This window comes from Vipera berus (genome assembly GCF_964194415.1).
Source record: "Vipera berus genome assembly, chromosome: 2".
Lineage (NCBI taxonomy): Eukaryota > Metazoa > Chordata > Lepidosauria > Squamata > Viperidae > Vipera > Vipera berus.
In genome coordinates, this window is record NC_138203.1 from 111159305 (window position 1) to 111171910 (window position 12606).

General features: G+C 41.8%; 1 protein-coding gene across 1 annotated transcript in view; it reads left to right on the plus strand.

Annotated features, from left to right (window-relative positions):
- MFAP5 (microfibril associated protein 5) overlaps positions 1–12606 on the plus strand; it is a 99244-nt gene that overhangs the window by 79 nt on the left and 86559 nt on the right. The window contains exons 2-5 of the mRNA XM_081317607.1: positions 242–304; positions 2377–2415; positions 8579–8617; positions 9374–9400. Of these exons, the coding sequence (XP_081173733.1) occupies positions 242–304; positions 2377–2415; positions 8579–8617; positions 9374–9400 (168 nt within the window). The remainder of the gene's footprint in view (positions 1–241; positions 305–2376; positions 2416–8578; positions 8618–9373; positions 9401–12606) is intronic.

The window sequence follows — 12606 nt, forward strand, 5'->3', positions numbered from 1 at the left end:
TGATTTTTGAAGGAGATGATGCAGATGCAATCAACTTAATGAGAATCAGAAAATAAATGAATGGATAGGAGAGAAGGATGGAAAGAAATGCAGTGTCATATTCACCTTAAATTATTTGTTTTCAGATAGACTAGCTGAGCAGCTGAGTGGGGAGATGTTGTACATCACTGAGAGAAAGAGAAGGATATGTAAGATGTATATAAGGAACTTCCATTTATTTTCTTTCTTTCTCACTTTGCAGGGATGGTGGCCTGTGGAACTCAGATGTTGCTGTGCCTCCTAGCTATTGTTGTCCTGCCATCTGGTGAGTAATGTAACACTGACTAAGTACAACACTTCTTCTGTTCCACCTTAAAATTAGATAGCGGTGTATTTTTTTTTTTAAAAAAATGACTACTTCCAGCGGCAGGATTTATAGAATTACTAAACTGCAGATTATGGAGCAACTGTCTTTGTTTTTCTCTTTAGTGCAGTTTCTGTGGTAGGAAAAATGATGAATTGAAAGACTGGAAAATCCATGTGGGCTGTGATATCATCTCACCACTTCCCTGCACAAAATGTGAAGGATGCACAGTATTTACACAGTCTTAGTCTTACTTGCAAGAACCCTGATCTTCCTTAGATATTGTGAGCTTAAAGAGTATTTGTTCATACCAAACCAAAAACAGAGAAGCCATCTACACCTCTGTGTACTGTGCAAATGAATTATCAGTTACCTTTTATTCTGTTAAATACTGAAATGAAACAGCAGTTATTCAGATTTCAAGAAAAAAGCTGTCTGTATTATTTGCATCTTGCAAGTGATACACATTAATTTCTCCCAACAGATTCTGTAGGGGAAAGGAATCTACTGGGCACTAATTGGGGTCCTTCATGACTGTGAACTTGTATCTGTACATTATAACTGTGGCTGATTCACAAGTTATGTTTGTAGTAATGTGCCTTGTTTGATATGGCTTAGTATTTTGTGTGAACCATAATATTGTGATTTGTAAAGCATGCTTAATGCACTAACAAGCATGTTATCCCAATCGTAGGTTATTCAAGAAATCATGGTAAATAAACCATGGGTTAATATAATGTGTAAATCCTCTGAGACCTCTCATGCTGGATGGTCTTGGAAATTAATCTGATTAAAATCATAGACCTACTTTAAATTAACTGTATATGAGTTTTCAGTATAATATTTTAAGAATTTTTTTCTAAGGAATCATTGGAAGGCTGGGAATTTCTAATAGAAAATGCTAAGAATTATCACTGAGTAAAACTCCAATTATTCCTTCAAGGACATAGGATGATTAAACTGATATAAAACAGTATATAGCTGTGGTTTGTGTTTGCCAATTCCTGAATTCTCAAACAGAATTCTGCTTTATAATTTTACCCTAAACAGGATGAGTAGTGCCTACACATATGGCCAACAAAATGGCTTTTCTGAGGAGTAATAGTTTCCAGGACATCTTTGCTGAGTCCGTTTTGTTGTTGTTGTTGTTTTGAAGCTGAGAGTTCTTTAGTATTTTTAATGTTTATTTTTAAAAGTGTAGATGTTGACATTTGAGATGGTAAAAAAGCACACTGGAAGATAGTCCAAGGAAATTATAACACCCCAGAAGCTACAAGCATGCTTCTATATGCCAAATATGGAAATTTCAAATTGCTCCCACCTCTGCTTATATTCAGTATTAATTTAGCTACTAGAAGAATATGAGCAGAATCATCTAATACAGAATTGTTGCACAATTCAAAATTTGCTTTTTCTTCAGAATTCAACATAGATATGGGGACTTTTTATGTTTGACAACCATTACTGAGATGGGGAGAAGAGAATTAGCTGTGACATTTTATTCTACAGTACTGCTAATTTTGATTAGAGAAATTTACTCTCATAAGTATATGGCCATTAAACATTTACCAACAAGAAAATTATGTCTTTTGCCATCATTATATCTTGGGGTCATAATATTTGACCATTTTCCTTCTTTTGCAAATAGCAAAGAGTAGAGAAAACTAACATATCTTCCCACTGTGCCTTTCCCCTCATAAAATTAGCAAACTCATCTTCCTGCTCACAGATATTTTAATGTAAAGGAAAAATAAATTATAAGATCCAACCCAGTCATCTATGTCACGTCTAGCTTTAACTATGATACTTTCTAGATATCTTTGAATAGATGTTGCTCCTCGCAGCTCCCCAATGTTTACCATAAAAATTAAACTATACAAAAATGGAAACCAATAATAGGATTACTATGGCTAACAGCCTGAAAGTTTAGTTCCATCATCCAACAAGTAGGGGAAAGAAACCATGACTTTTTTGTAACAGTTATTTTATGTCATGTATACAAATGAGAAATAACTTTTCTTCTTTCTTTTTAGAGTGGCTTTTGCTGGGAGTTGTTGCTCAAACAACAGCAGGTACATTTTGACTGGTTTTGTACTAATGCTTAAGTTAATGTGTAACTGTATGGAAATTCCGACCTAATTTCCTACATAATATTAACCTCTTTAATATAATGTATATAGTGTGATATAGTGGCTAAGGCATCAGGCTAGAAATCCAGAGGCTAAGATTTCTAGTCCTGCTGTAGGCACAAATCCAGCTGGGTGATCATAGGCCAGTCACTAACCCAGCTCCAGGAAGGAGGCAATGGCAAATCATTCCTGAAAAATTTTGCCAAGAAAAGTTCAGGTACTAATGTAGGCAGTCACCAGGATTCAAGACTGCCTTGAAGACACACACACACACACACACACACACACATATTTTTTTAAAAAGTGATTCAAATCACGGAGTCCTTCATTCTGAAGAATTATGGTTTGGGCTTCAGTGTAAATACATTGCTTTGTTCAGAGCTGTGAATTCGAAATAGGGGCAGCTTCTCTATATTTTCTTGTACTATCTGTTCTGTTTCTTATAGTTCATACAGATGGACGTGTGAACTGAAGTTGGTCAAACTGTTAAAGATGAAAGCTTTTCCTTATCAATGGAATTTTTGGCTGAAAATTGCTACTAAATTTCTAATTTCAATCAGGCTTAGCTGGAAGATGATCTAATTTTTTCTCTCCAGGTTTTATAATTCATTTCTTAATCCACTTTATCCTCTTGTAACTGCACCTGCATAGCTTAATGATTCAAGTGATTAAAAGCTTTGTTCTCTTTTTCATTTTTCTAAATTATTATTCACAAATTGCAATTGAGGTGACTGAGAGAGCTGATACCATTTTTTCAGCAGCCCGCCCCAGGTGTTGTGTATGTAAATAGTTGCAAGCAAGGGATTTTGCAGACTGCACCATAGCTAGGTTTGAGCGGGAGATTCCGGTGCAGTCATTGGCTGCAGTTAGCAAGAAGCGGGAGAATAAACACCTCTGATTGGTTACAGTTCAAATAGTTCCACTATAAAAGGTTGCAACACTTGACAGTTGTCAGTTGACAGTTGTGTATTCAATAAACTCGTTCATTGCAAAAACCACTCTGAGTCCTCGTCTATCAGAACAAAACAATTGGCGACGAAGGTGGGATAGACAGAAGACCAGAGAATCGGCGAATTGTTGCGCAAAGGCGGCAAATTTGAAAACGAGTCACAGTCAACCGGCGGCCGCGGTGAAATAAAAAATTCTCTGAATGGCGCAAATAGGGTCCTTGAAGGAATTCGACCCAAACTTCCCCGAGGATTGGGAAGAATACATCGGTCAAGTGGAAGGGTTCCTGCTAGTGAACGGAATCACCGATGACCGGAAAAAGGCGGCAGCATTATTGACAATTTGCGGCACACCGGTCTACAGAATCGCTGTCGGACTGTGTCAACCGCAACCAGTCTCTAGCGTGCCTTATGCCGACCTTTTAGCCAAACTAAAGGTCCACTTCACCCCCAGGAGGTCTGAGCTCTTTTGGCGCCGCATCTTTGAGAAAAGGAACCAGAGACCGGGGGAATCCATTCAAAAATTTGTCGCTGCCGTCAGGGAAGCCGCAGTACGGTGTAAATACGATAACTTAGAGATAAGAATTCGGGACCGAGTTGTACTGGGCTTGCGTGACGAGCAGCTTCAAAACAGGATAATCGCCAAACCCACCGGCGATCTGCAGGAGGTGATAGACGAACTCCTAACGTACGAGTCTACCGGGTATCGCGACCCCCCCCCGCAGTAGCATGGCAGCGGCGTCCGAGATCAACCAAGAGGGCTATGTGGACTGCGGGGAGGTGGACCAGCAGTGGGAAGACGACATCGCCGAAGTCTCGAGGCGATTCGGAAAATTGGCGCCAAGATCGCCCAGAAGTGAGGGGCCTGATCCTAACCGCCGACAACAACCCGCAACTCCGCAAAGACAGGCGACCGCGGCACAACGACCATGGAGGGACACCGCAAACAGACCGAGAGACAACGACAGCCAAAACCGGTGCGGCAGCTGCGGAGGCAACCATCCCCGAGCATCTTGCCGATTCCAAAATGCAAAGTGCAGGGCGTGCGGGAAGACGGGCCACATCCAGGCCATCTGTAGGAGCCGCCCTCGGGACAACCGCCTGCACGAAGTCGATGTGTGGCCCGAAGGTAGGGTAACCCCTTACTTTAGTGGCAAAGAGACCCCTAGTCCCCGGGTTAAAATTCCAAATCTAGGAGAGGTGGCGCGTGTCTACCGCCGGGAAAAAGGGAAAAACAGCAATTTTCCAGAAGGAAAATTAAAAATCATAGTCCATCTGCAAGGGGTTCCTTGCAGAATGGAAATAGATTCAGGGGCTTCAGTGTCAATAATCTCCAGTGAAACCCTGGAGAGGATTGAACAATTAAGTGGAAGAAAAATTCCACTTAGTTCCACAAAAATTCAGTTAACCGACTTTCAAAAAAGCCCCATAAAAATAAAAGGAAAGGTTAGCCTTAGAGTAAAATTTAAAGGCTTTAAAGGGGTCTTAGATTTAATAGTTACTGAGGGGCATAGGACTAGCCTAATTGGCCTTAACTGGTTCCCAGCCCTGGGCATTTGGGTAGGGGGAATAAATTCAGTAATTAAAAATAAGACCCTCGAATCAGTCTGCAATGAATTTGCAGACGTATTCGATGGGTCTTTGGGTAAATATAAAGGGCCCCCGATTAAATTTAACTTAGACCCCTCAGTGAAACCTATCAGGCTTAAGGCCCGAAGGGTGCCTTTCGCCCTAAAGGGAAAAATCGAGGCCGAGCTCGACAGGCTAGTAGGCCAAGGGGTCCTAGAACCTGTTGAGGGCGGCCTGTGGGAAACGCCGATTGTCACACCCCTCAAACCTAATGGGGATGTGAGAATCTGCGCTGACTATAAGGCCCCCCTGAACATTGGAATGAAAAAGCATGCTTACCCGGTCCCGACGGTGAAGCAGGTCCTCGCGACGATCCAGGACGGCGCCATGTTTGCCAAGTTAGACTTGGCGCATGCGTACTTACAATTGACTGTCTCTGAAGAGGCTGCAGAAGCACAAACGATTGTTACCCACAAGGGGGCGTTCCGGGTCCACAGACTGCAATTTGGTATTGCAGCAGCTCCAGGCATCTTCCAAGAAGTGATGGAGAGGACCTTAAAGGGCATACCTGGTGTATGCCCTTACTTTGATGATGTCCTGTTAGCTGGGAAAGATGAAGAAATGTTAGTAGAGCGGCTGGAACAGGTACTGGGCAGATTTAGGAGGGCTGGATTGAAATTAAAAAAGGAAAAGTGTTCCATTGGGGTTAAGTCCACTGATTTTTTGGGCTTCAGGATAGACAAGAATGGAATACATCCTACCCCTGACAAAATTAAGGCAATTAAATGGGCTCCTGAGCCAAGAAACAAGGCTGAACTACAAGCTTTCCTTGGGTTGGTAAATTTTTACCATACGTTTGTACCTCACAAGGCTGCCATTGCAGAACCCCTCCACAGACTTTTAGATAAGAAGGCTCCTTGGCAGTGGCAGAATAAACATAGAGTTAGTTTTCAAACGTTAAAAGACATTCTTTCCAGCCAATCAACTGTAACCCACTTTATAGAGAATAAACCCATTTACCTAGCGTGTGATGCTTCACCTTATGGTGTGGGGGCCGTGATCAGCCATTTAGACAACCAAGGGATACAAAGACCAATCGCATATTACTCCCGGACACTAACCAAGGCCGAGAGGAATTATGCGCAGATTGATAGGGAAGCATTGGCAATTGTGGCAGGAGTAAAGAAGTTCCATGACTACCTTTACGGTAGGAACTTTACCATACTGACTGACCACAAACCCCTGTTGGGACTGTTTACCACAGATAAACAGACTCCCCAAATTATGTCACCCCGAATGCTGAGGTGGTCCATTTTCCTCTCAGCATATTCATTTTCCCTTCAATACAGACCTGGCAAAGACATGGGTCATGCTGACGCCCTGAGCAGGCTGCCCTTGAACATCACTGAGGATGACCCTGCCCCTGCGGGACAAATCATGTCCCTACAGGACATCCCAGACTGGCCCTTAACAGCTAAAGATATAGCTGTGGCAACAAACACTGACCCTACTTTAAAGAGAATAATGGCCTGGGTTCTAAGTGGGTGGCCTAATGCCAATCCGGATGCCCAGTACATTCCATATTTCAGAAGGAAAGATGAACTGTCAGTTCATTTGGGTTGTTTACTGTGGGGAAACCGTGTGGTTATTCCTGTAATTCACAGGCCAGCCATTCTATTAGAATTACATGAAGGCCACCCAGGAATAGTACGCATGAAGGCGTTGGCTAGGAGCCACTTGTGGTGGCCTGGGTTGGACAACAACATTGAGGAATGCGTTGCCAATTGCCATCTGTGCCAACGCTCTAGGCCAGAACAACAACACATTCGTACGCATAAGTGGGAGTTAGCGAGGAATCCTTGGTCCAGGATTCATATTGATTTCGCTGGACCATTCCAAGGGTTAACATTTCTGGTGGTTGTTGACAGCTTCTCTAGATGGCTAGAGGTAGTACCAGTCAGTTCTACGACTTCTGGTAGAACAATTCAGGTATTAAGGGGCCTCTTTGCCACTCATGGGTTACCGGATGTAATCGTGTCTGATAACGGGCCACAATTCACCTCTGTTGAATTCCAGGATTTCCTCAAGGCCAACTCGATTAAGCACAAGACATCAGCACCCTTCCACCCATCCACCAACGGCTTGGCAGAACGTAATGTGAGGACCACAAAAGACGCTTTAAAAAGGATCATCAGAGGTGACTGGCATCAAAGACTGGCCGAGTTCTTGCTGACCCAACACACGACCCCATGTACTGCCACGGGCAAAAGTCCAGCTGAAATGAGGTGGGGAAGAAGACTAACAACCAAATTGGACAGATTACACCCTGACAGACTTCCAGCAAGCGCTGAACCGGACATTCCTAATAGAACATTTAAAGTGGGGGATCTAATTTGGGCTAGGAACTATGCACCAGGGGACAAATGGCTTCCAGGGGTGGTCACTGAAATTTTAGGGCCCCTGTCATACACTATTGAGGGGGAAGGGAATAGGATCTGCAAGAGACACATAGACCAGTTGAGGAAGAGAAATAGTGGGTGCGCACCAGAAGAAGGGGATCTAGGCATATTTGTGGGGAACACTACACCCGGGTTCAGCGATAACAACCTGCCAGATAGTGGGGTTGCTGATTTGCACAACAACTCAGTCCCGGGTAACCTCCAACAGCAATATAGTCAGTATGATTGGGAAATACCCCTGCGGAGTAGGCCAGGAACAGATGATATTCTAACACAACCAAATCCACAAAACAGCAATAGGATAGCATCAGAGCCAGTTAATCAAGAGCACGGGTCCAATGGAGACAATCAGCCAAGCAGACAATCCGGTAAGGGTGTCCTTAGCAGTCAGGGCAATAGATACCCTTCTAGAATCCATAGGCCACCAAAATACTTGAAGGATTTTGTTCAGAAATAACAACAACTGGGGGGTAAGGGGTGTTGTGTATGTAAATAGTTGCAAGCAAGGGATTTTGCAGACTGCACCATAGCTAGGTTTGAGCGGGAGATTCCGGTGCAGTCATTGGCTGCAGTTAGCAAGAAGCGGGAGAATAAACACCTCTGATTGGTTACAGTTCAAATAGTTCCACTATAAAAGGTTGCAACACTTGACAGTTGTCAGTTGACAGTTGTGTATTCAATAAACTCGTTCATTGCAAAAACCACTCTGAGTCCTCGTCTATCAGAACAAAACACCAGGCATATTTGCAATACAAATCTTTATATCACTTATAGTGTCCTCCAAAGGATCTTGGCAAACATGGTTTGGAGAAGATCTCAGTTCCATTCTTGTTCCACTCTTTTTTTTCCTTTTCATTCCTTGCTTTCAAGTTTTATTTATTTATTTTATTTTTCTCAGTCAGACCAGAAGTCACTTGCAATACAAAAGCACGAATTTTCTAGATGTATTTCAGAATAAAAAAGTAGAGCTTTCCTAAGGGCAACAAAATAAGAATGGGAATAAGAATTCATCAGCACATATGACTTACCTCTAAATATGCTAACACAGTAGTCAGATGTGCATTACTCTCACTGCTGCATTATTGCATACTGTGCAAAAGATGACTCCAAGACCATTGCCTCTTGTTTCAGGGCCTCTGGAATCACCCACAGATCCAGGCAATGACTTAGGTGAGTTCTTCCTACTTTTTCTACATCAGTTTCAGGGCTGACTCACATACTGCATTTACTACATGTATGGCTTTTCAAAGTGTGCAGATTAACATAATCACAGAATAATGGAGTTGAAAGGGTTCTTGAAAGTCTTCTAGTCCAACCCCCTGCATAAGCAGGAGACCCTATACTATTGGAGACAAGTGGCTATCCACTTTTCTTAGAAAGATAGGCAAAAGCTACTTCACCACATTGCCACCCCATGGCATCTGTCACTTTTAGTCAGTCAGAACCTGAAACAAATTTTAACAAATACAGTAGTTAAACCTGCTGTCCTGGCCATCTGTCAACTCTCTCTTTGCCCAGCCCCAGTGCATAATAAAGAAGAACACCTATAGGATACTTTCCTGTTGCCTAGTGTTGTCTACTGGGAGAAGAGGAACAAAGCAGGGGAAACCATTCACATTTAAGTTATTAATTTGCACTTTGAACATGAAACATTATTTCCACATTTGAAATTAAAAGTTTTAGGATGTGTTATCTCTGTGGTATACAAATATAGTATACCATTGAATATTCTGTGAAATCACCTTAAAATATAATATATAGCCCAGCTGTTGCAAGCAATATTCTAGATTTAACTGTCTAGTCTTCCTCAAAATGAGATCCATTCCTGGTTATATTATGGATGCATCCACCTGGTTCATGAGCTGACATATTTGAATTTTATATCAATATGAATTTAATTTTATATTTTTTCCTCTTTTGTTCCAGTTGATAGTGATCCAACAACATCTCCTGGTAAGTTTAGTTTTACCACTCTCTTCTTTGATACCCGCCCCCATCAAAGTCATATGGTTTCCGTTCTAAAGCTGAAGTTTTACAACCAAGAGCTTGCCTTTGATGTTTTTGACATTTGCATCTTTTTGGAGGCTTAGGAGAATTCAATGAATTAACAAAAAATCTCTGGGAGTTTAGAAAAGAAAATTTACCTATATATGTCTGTCTGTCTGCCTGCCTACCTGTCTATCATCTATATCTATTGTCTGTCTGTCTGTCTGTCTGTCTGTCTGTCTGTCTGTCTGTCTGTCTGTCTGTCTGCCTGCCTGACTGCCTGCTGTCTGTTCACCTGCCTGCCTGCCTATCTCATATGGCCACCCAGCACAAGAAGTGACTCTGGGCAGTTTCTTGAACAAACTCTATAAACAATTTGTGGTGATTCAAACATTTAATTCGCCTACATTTTCTAAAGGAAACACATCATTTACTAGCTATGGTTATAATATTTTTGTTACATAAAATTATTGTTACATAAAAATAAGGTCAGCATGTTCTGATGCCTAAGAATGGTTAAGAATGGCAACAATATCTCTGTAGGATCAATTTGGGGTGATGGGAGTGAGATTTTATTTTAACTCTCACTAAAATCAGTTTGGAACAAAATTTGCCACTTCTTTCCAAATACATTACAAATACATTACCAACAGGAAGGGCTTCTAGCAGGGGATGGGCTATATCTAACAAGGACTAAGAGGAATAAGTTTGGAAAACACCTGGCTAGGCTTATCTGAAGGGCTTTAAACTAAAACTGAACAGGGAAGGAGAGCAATTTATAGGGTCAAACCCAAAGGATAAATCTCACTATAGCTAATCAGACAACGAGGAAGGGAGGGATAAGAAGGAAGAGGTGAGAGGTTCACTATAATAATGTCTCCTGCCCTGGGCAGTGGGTTGGACTAGAACAGGAGTCCCCAACCCCCAGTCTGTGGACTGCTACCAGTCCGCAGCCTATTGGGAACCAAGCTGTGCAAGTGGTGAGTGTGTGAATCTTCATTTGTGCATGCCCAGATTGCATACATAAAACCATCCCACCCACCCCTGCTGCCGGTGTGTGGAGCCAGAAAGGTTGGGGACCTTTGGACTAGAAAACCTCCAAGTTCCTTTCCAGCCCTATGATTCTATGAACCCAAGGAGAGATTAGGAAGGATAACATAGAGCAGGGCACCCCAATGCCTGGTCTGTGAACCAGCACTGGTCCATGACTTGCAAGGAAACAGGCCACACAAACAAGCAAAGCCCCATCTGCGGGATGCAGGTAGTACATGAAAACACACCCCCTCCTGCCCATGGAAAAACCTCTCTCTATGGAAGTGGTCCCAGGTGCCCAAAAGGTTGGGAGCTGCTGTTCTAGTGGGAAAAACAGTTCAGGATGCATGGAAAACTCTGAAAAATCATCTATTAAAGGTCTCCCCCTCAAAAGAAAAATTCCACAGAGAAAAAAACCTAGGATACTCCAGAGAAAACCAGCATGGTTGCACCCACAGCTCACTAACAAACTTAGGAACAAATAGGACAAGTATAAAAACATAGAAAGAGAGGCGCATAACTACAATAAAATACTAACAAATAGCCCAAAACTGTAGGGATGAATTTAGGAAACCTAAGGCCCAGAATGAATTAATTGCAACAAATGCCAAAAATATCAAAAAGGTTTTTTCAATATGTAAGGAACAAGAAGAAAGTCAAGGAAATTATCTGTCCATTAATGGCAGAACAGCTTAATACCTTTTTTGCCTTTGTCATCATGCAAAAAGAAAAAATAGCCCAACCTATCAAAAACAGTACCACGGGATACTGAATAGGAATGCAGATATAAATAGGCAAGGGATAGATAAGAGAACATTTATCCACATTGGACAAGTTCAAATTGCTGGGAGATGGTTTACATCCCACGGTTCTGAAAGTGCTGGCAAACATGATTTCAGAACCACTGAATTAAATCTTTTAAAAGAAGTATCTTGGAACACAGGAGAACTGCGAGAGGACTGGAAAAGAGCTAATGTGGTTCTAATCTTCAAAAAGATGAAAAAAATGGAGCACCTAGAAATGAACAAGATGATTCCTAGACGGGTTTTGTTTTGTTATGTATTTGTTAAAAACAGATCACACCAGACAAACCTTATTGCCTCCTTTGATAAAGTTACTAAATCAGTGAAATCATGTGGATGTATTATACCTAGACTTCAGTAAGGCATTTGCAAAGTAGGCCACAATCTATTTCTTGGTAACGTAGAACAATATGGGATAGATAGTACCAACATAAGATGGATTCGCAGTTGGCTGACCAACCACACTCAATGTGTCAATGTGTCAATATCTACATAGAGGGAAGTATGCGGGGGGGGGTATCTCAAGGTTCTGGTTTGGGGACAATGCTCTTCAACATTATTTATGATATACTGTAGATGTGGGGATAGCAGAAGAGCTCATCAAATTTATAGACGACACCAAGTTGGGGGGAATTGCTTTGGAAGATAGAATGAAGATTCAGAAGTGTCTTGACATCTTGAGCATTGGACCCTAGCTAACAAGATACATTTCAGTAGTGAGGAAAGTAAGGTCCTACATGATGGCAGGAAAACCAGATGCACATGCATAGAATATGAGGTACTTGGCTCAACAGCAGTAACTGTGAGAGGGATTTAGCTATCATAGTGGACAACTGCTTAAGTATGAAGTATGCAGCAGTGTGCTGCATCTGTAATATAGTGCAGTATAAGGCCACAGTTGGTATGCTGTGTCCTGTTCTGCTCATCATGATTCAAAAAAGATGCTGAGGCCCTAGAAAGACTGCAGAGAAGAGCAACAAAGATGATACAGCTAAGGGAACTAGGTATGTTGAGCCTATAGAAGAGAATGCTTAGGGGTGATGATAGCCATCTTCCAATACTTGAAGGATATCACAGGAAAATTGATTTATTGTCCAAAGCATTTGAGGGCAGGATAAGAAGTAATGGATGGAAATTAAGGTGAAATTTTTTGACAGTGAGAACAATTAGTCAGTGAAATGACTTGCCTCCTGGAATTGTGGAAGCACCATTGCTGGTGGGTTTAAAAAAAAGATTGGATTACCATTTGTTTTGGATGGAATAAGGATTCTGTCTTGGGCAAGGGGTTGGACTAGAAACTTTCCAGTGTCACTTCCAGTTTAACAATTCTATGGTTCT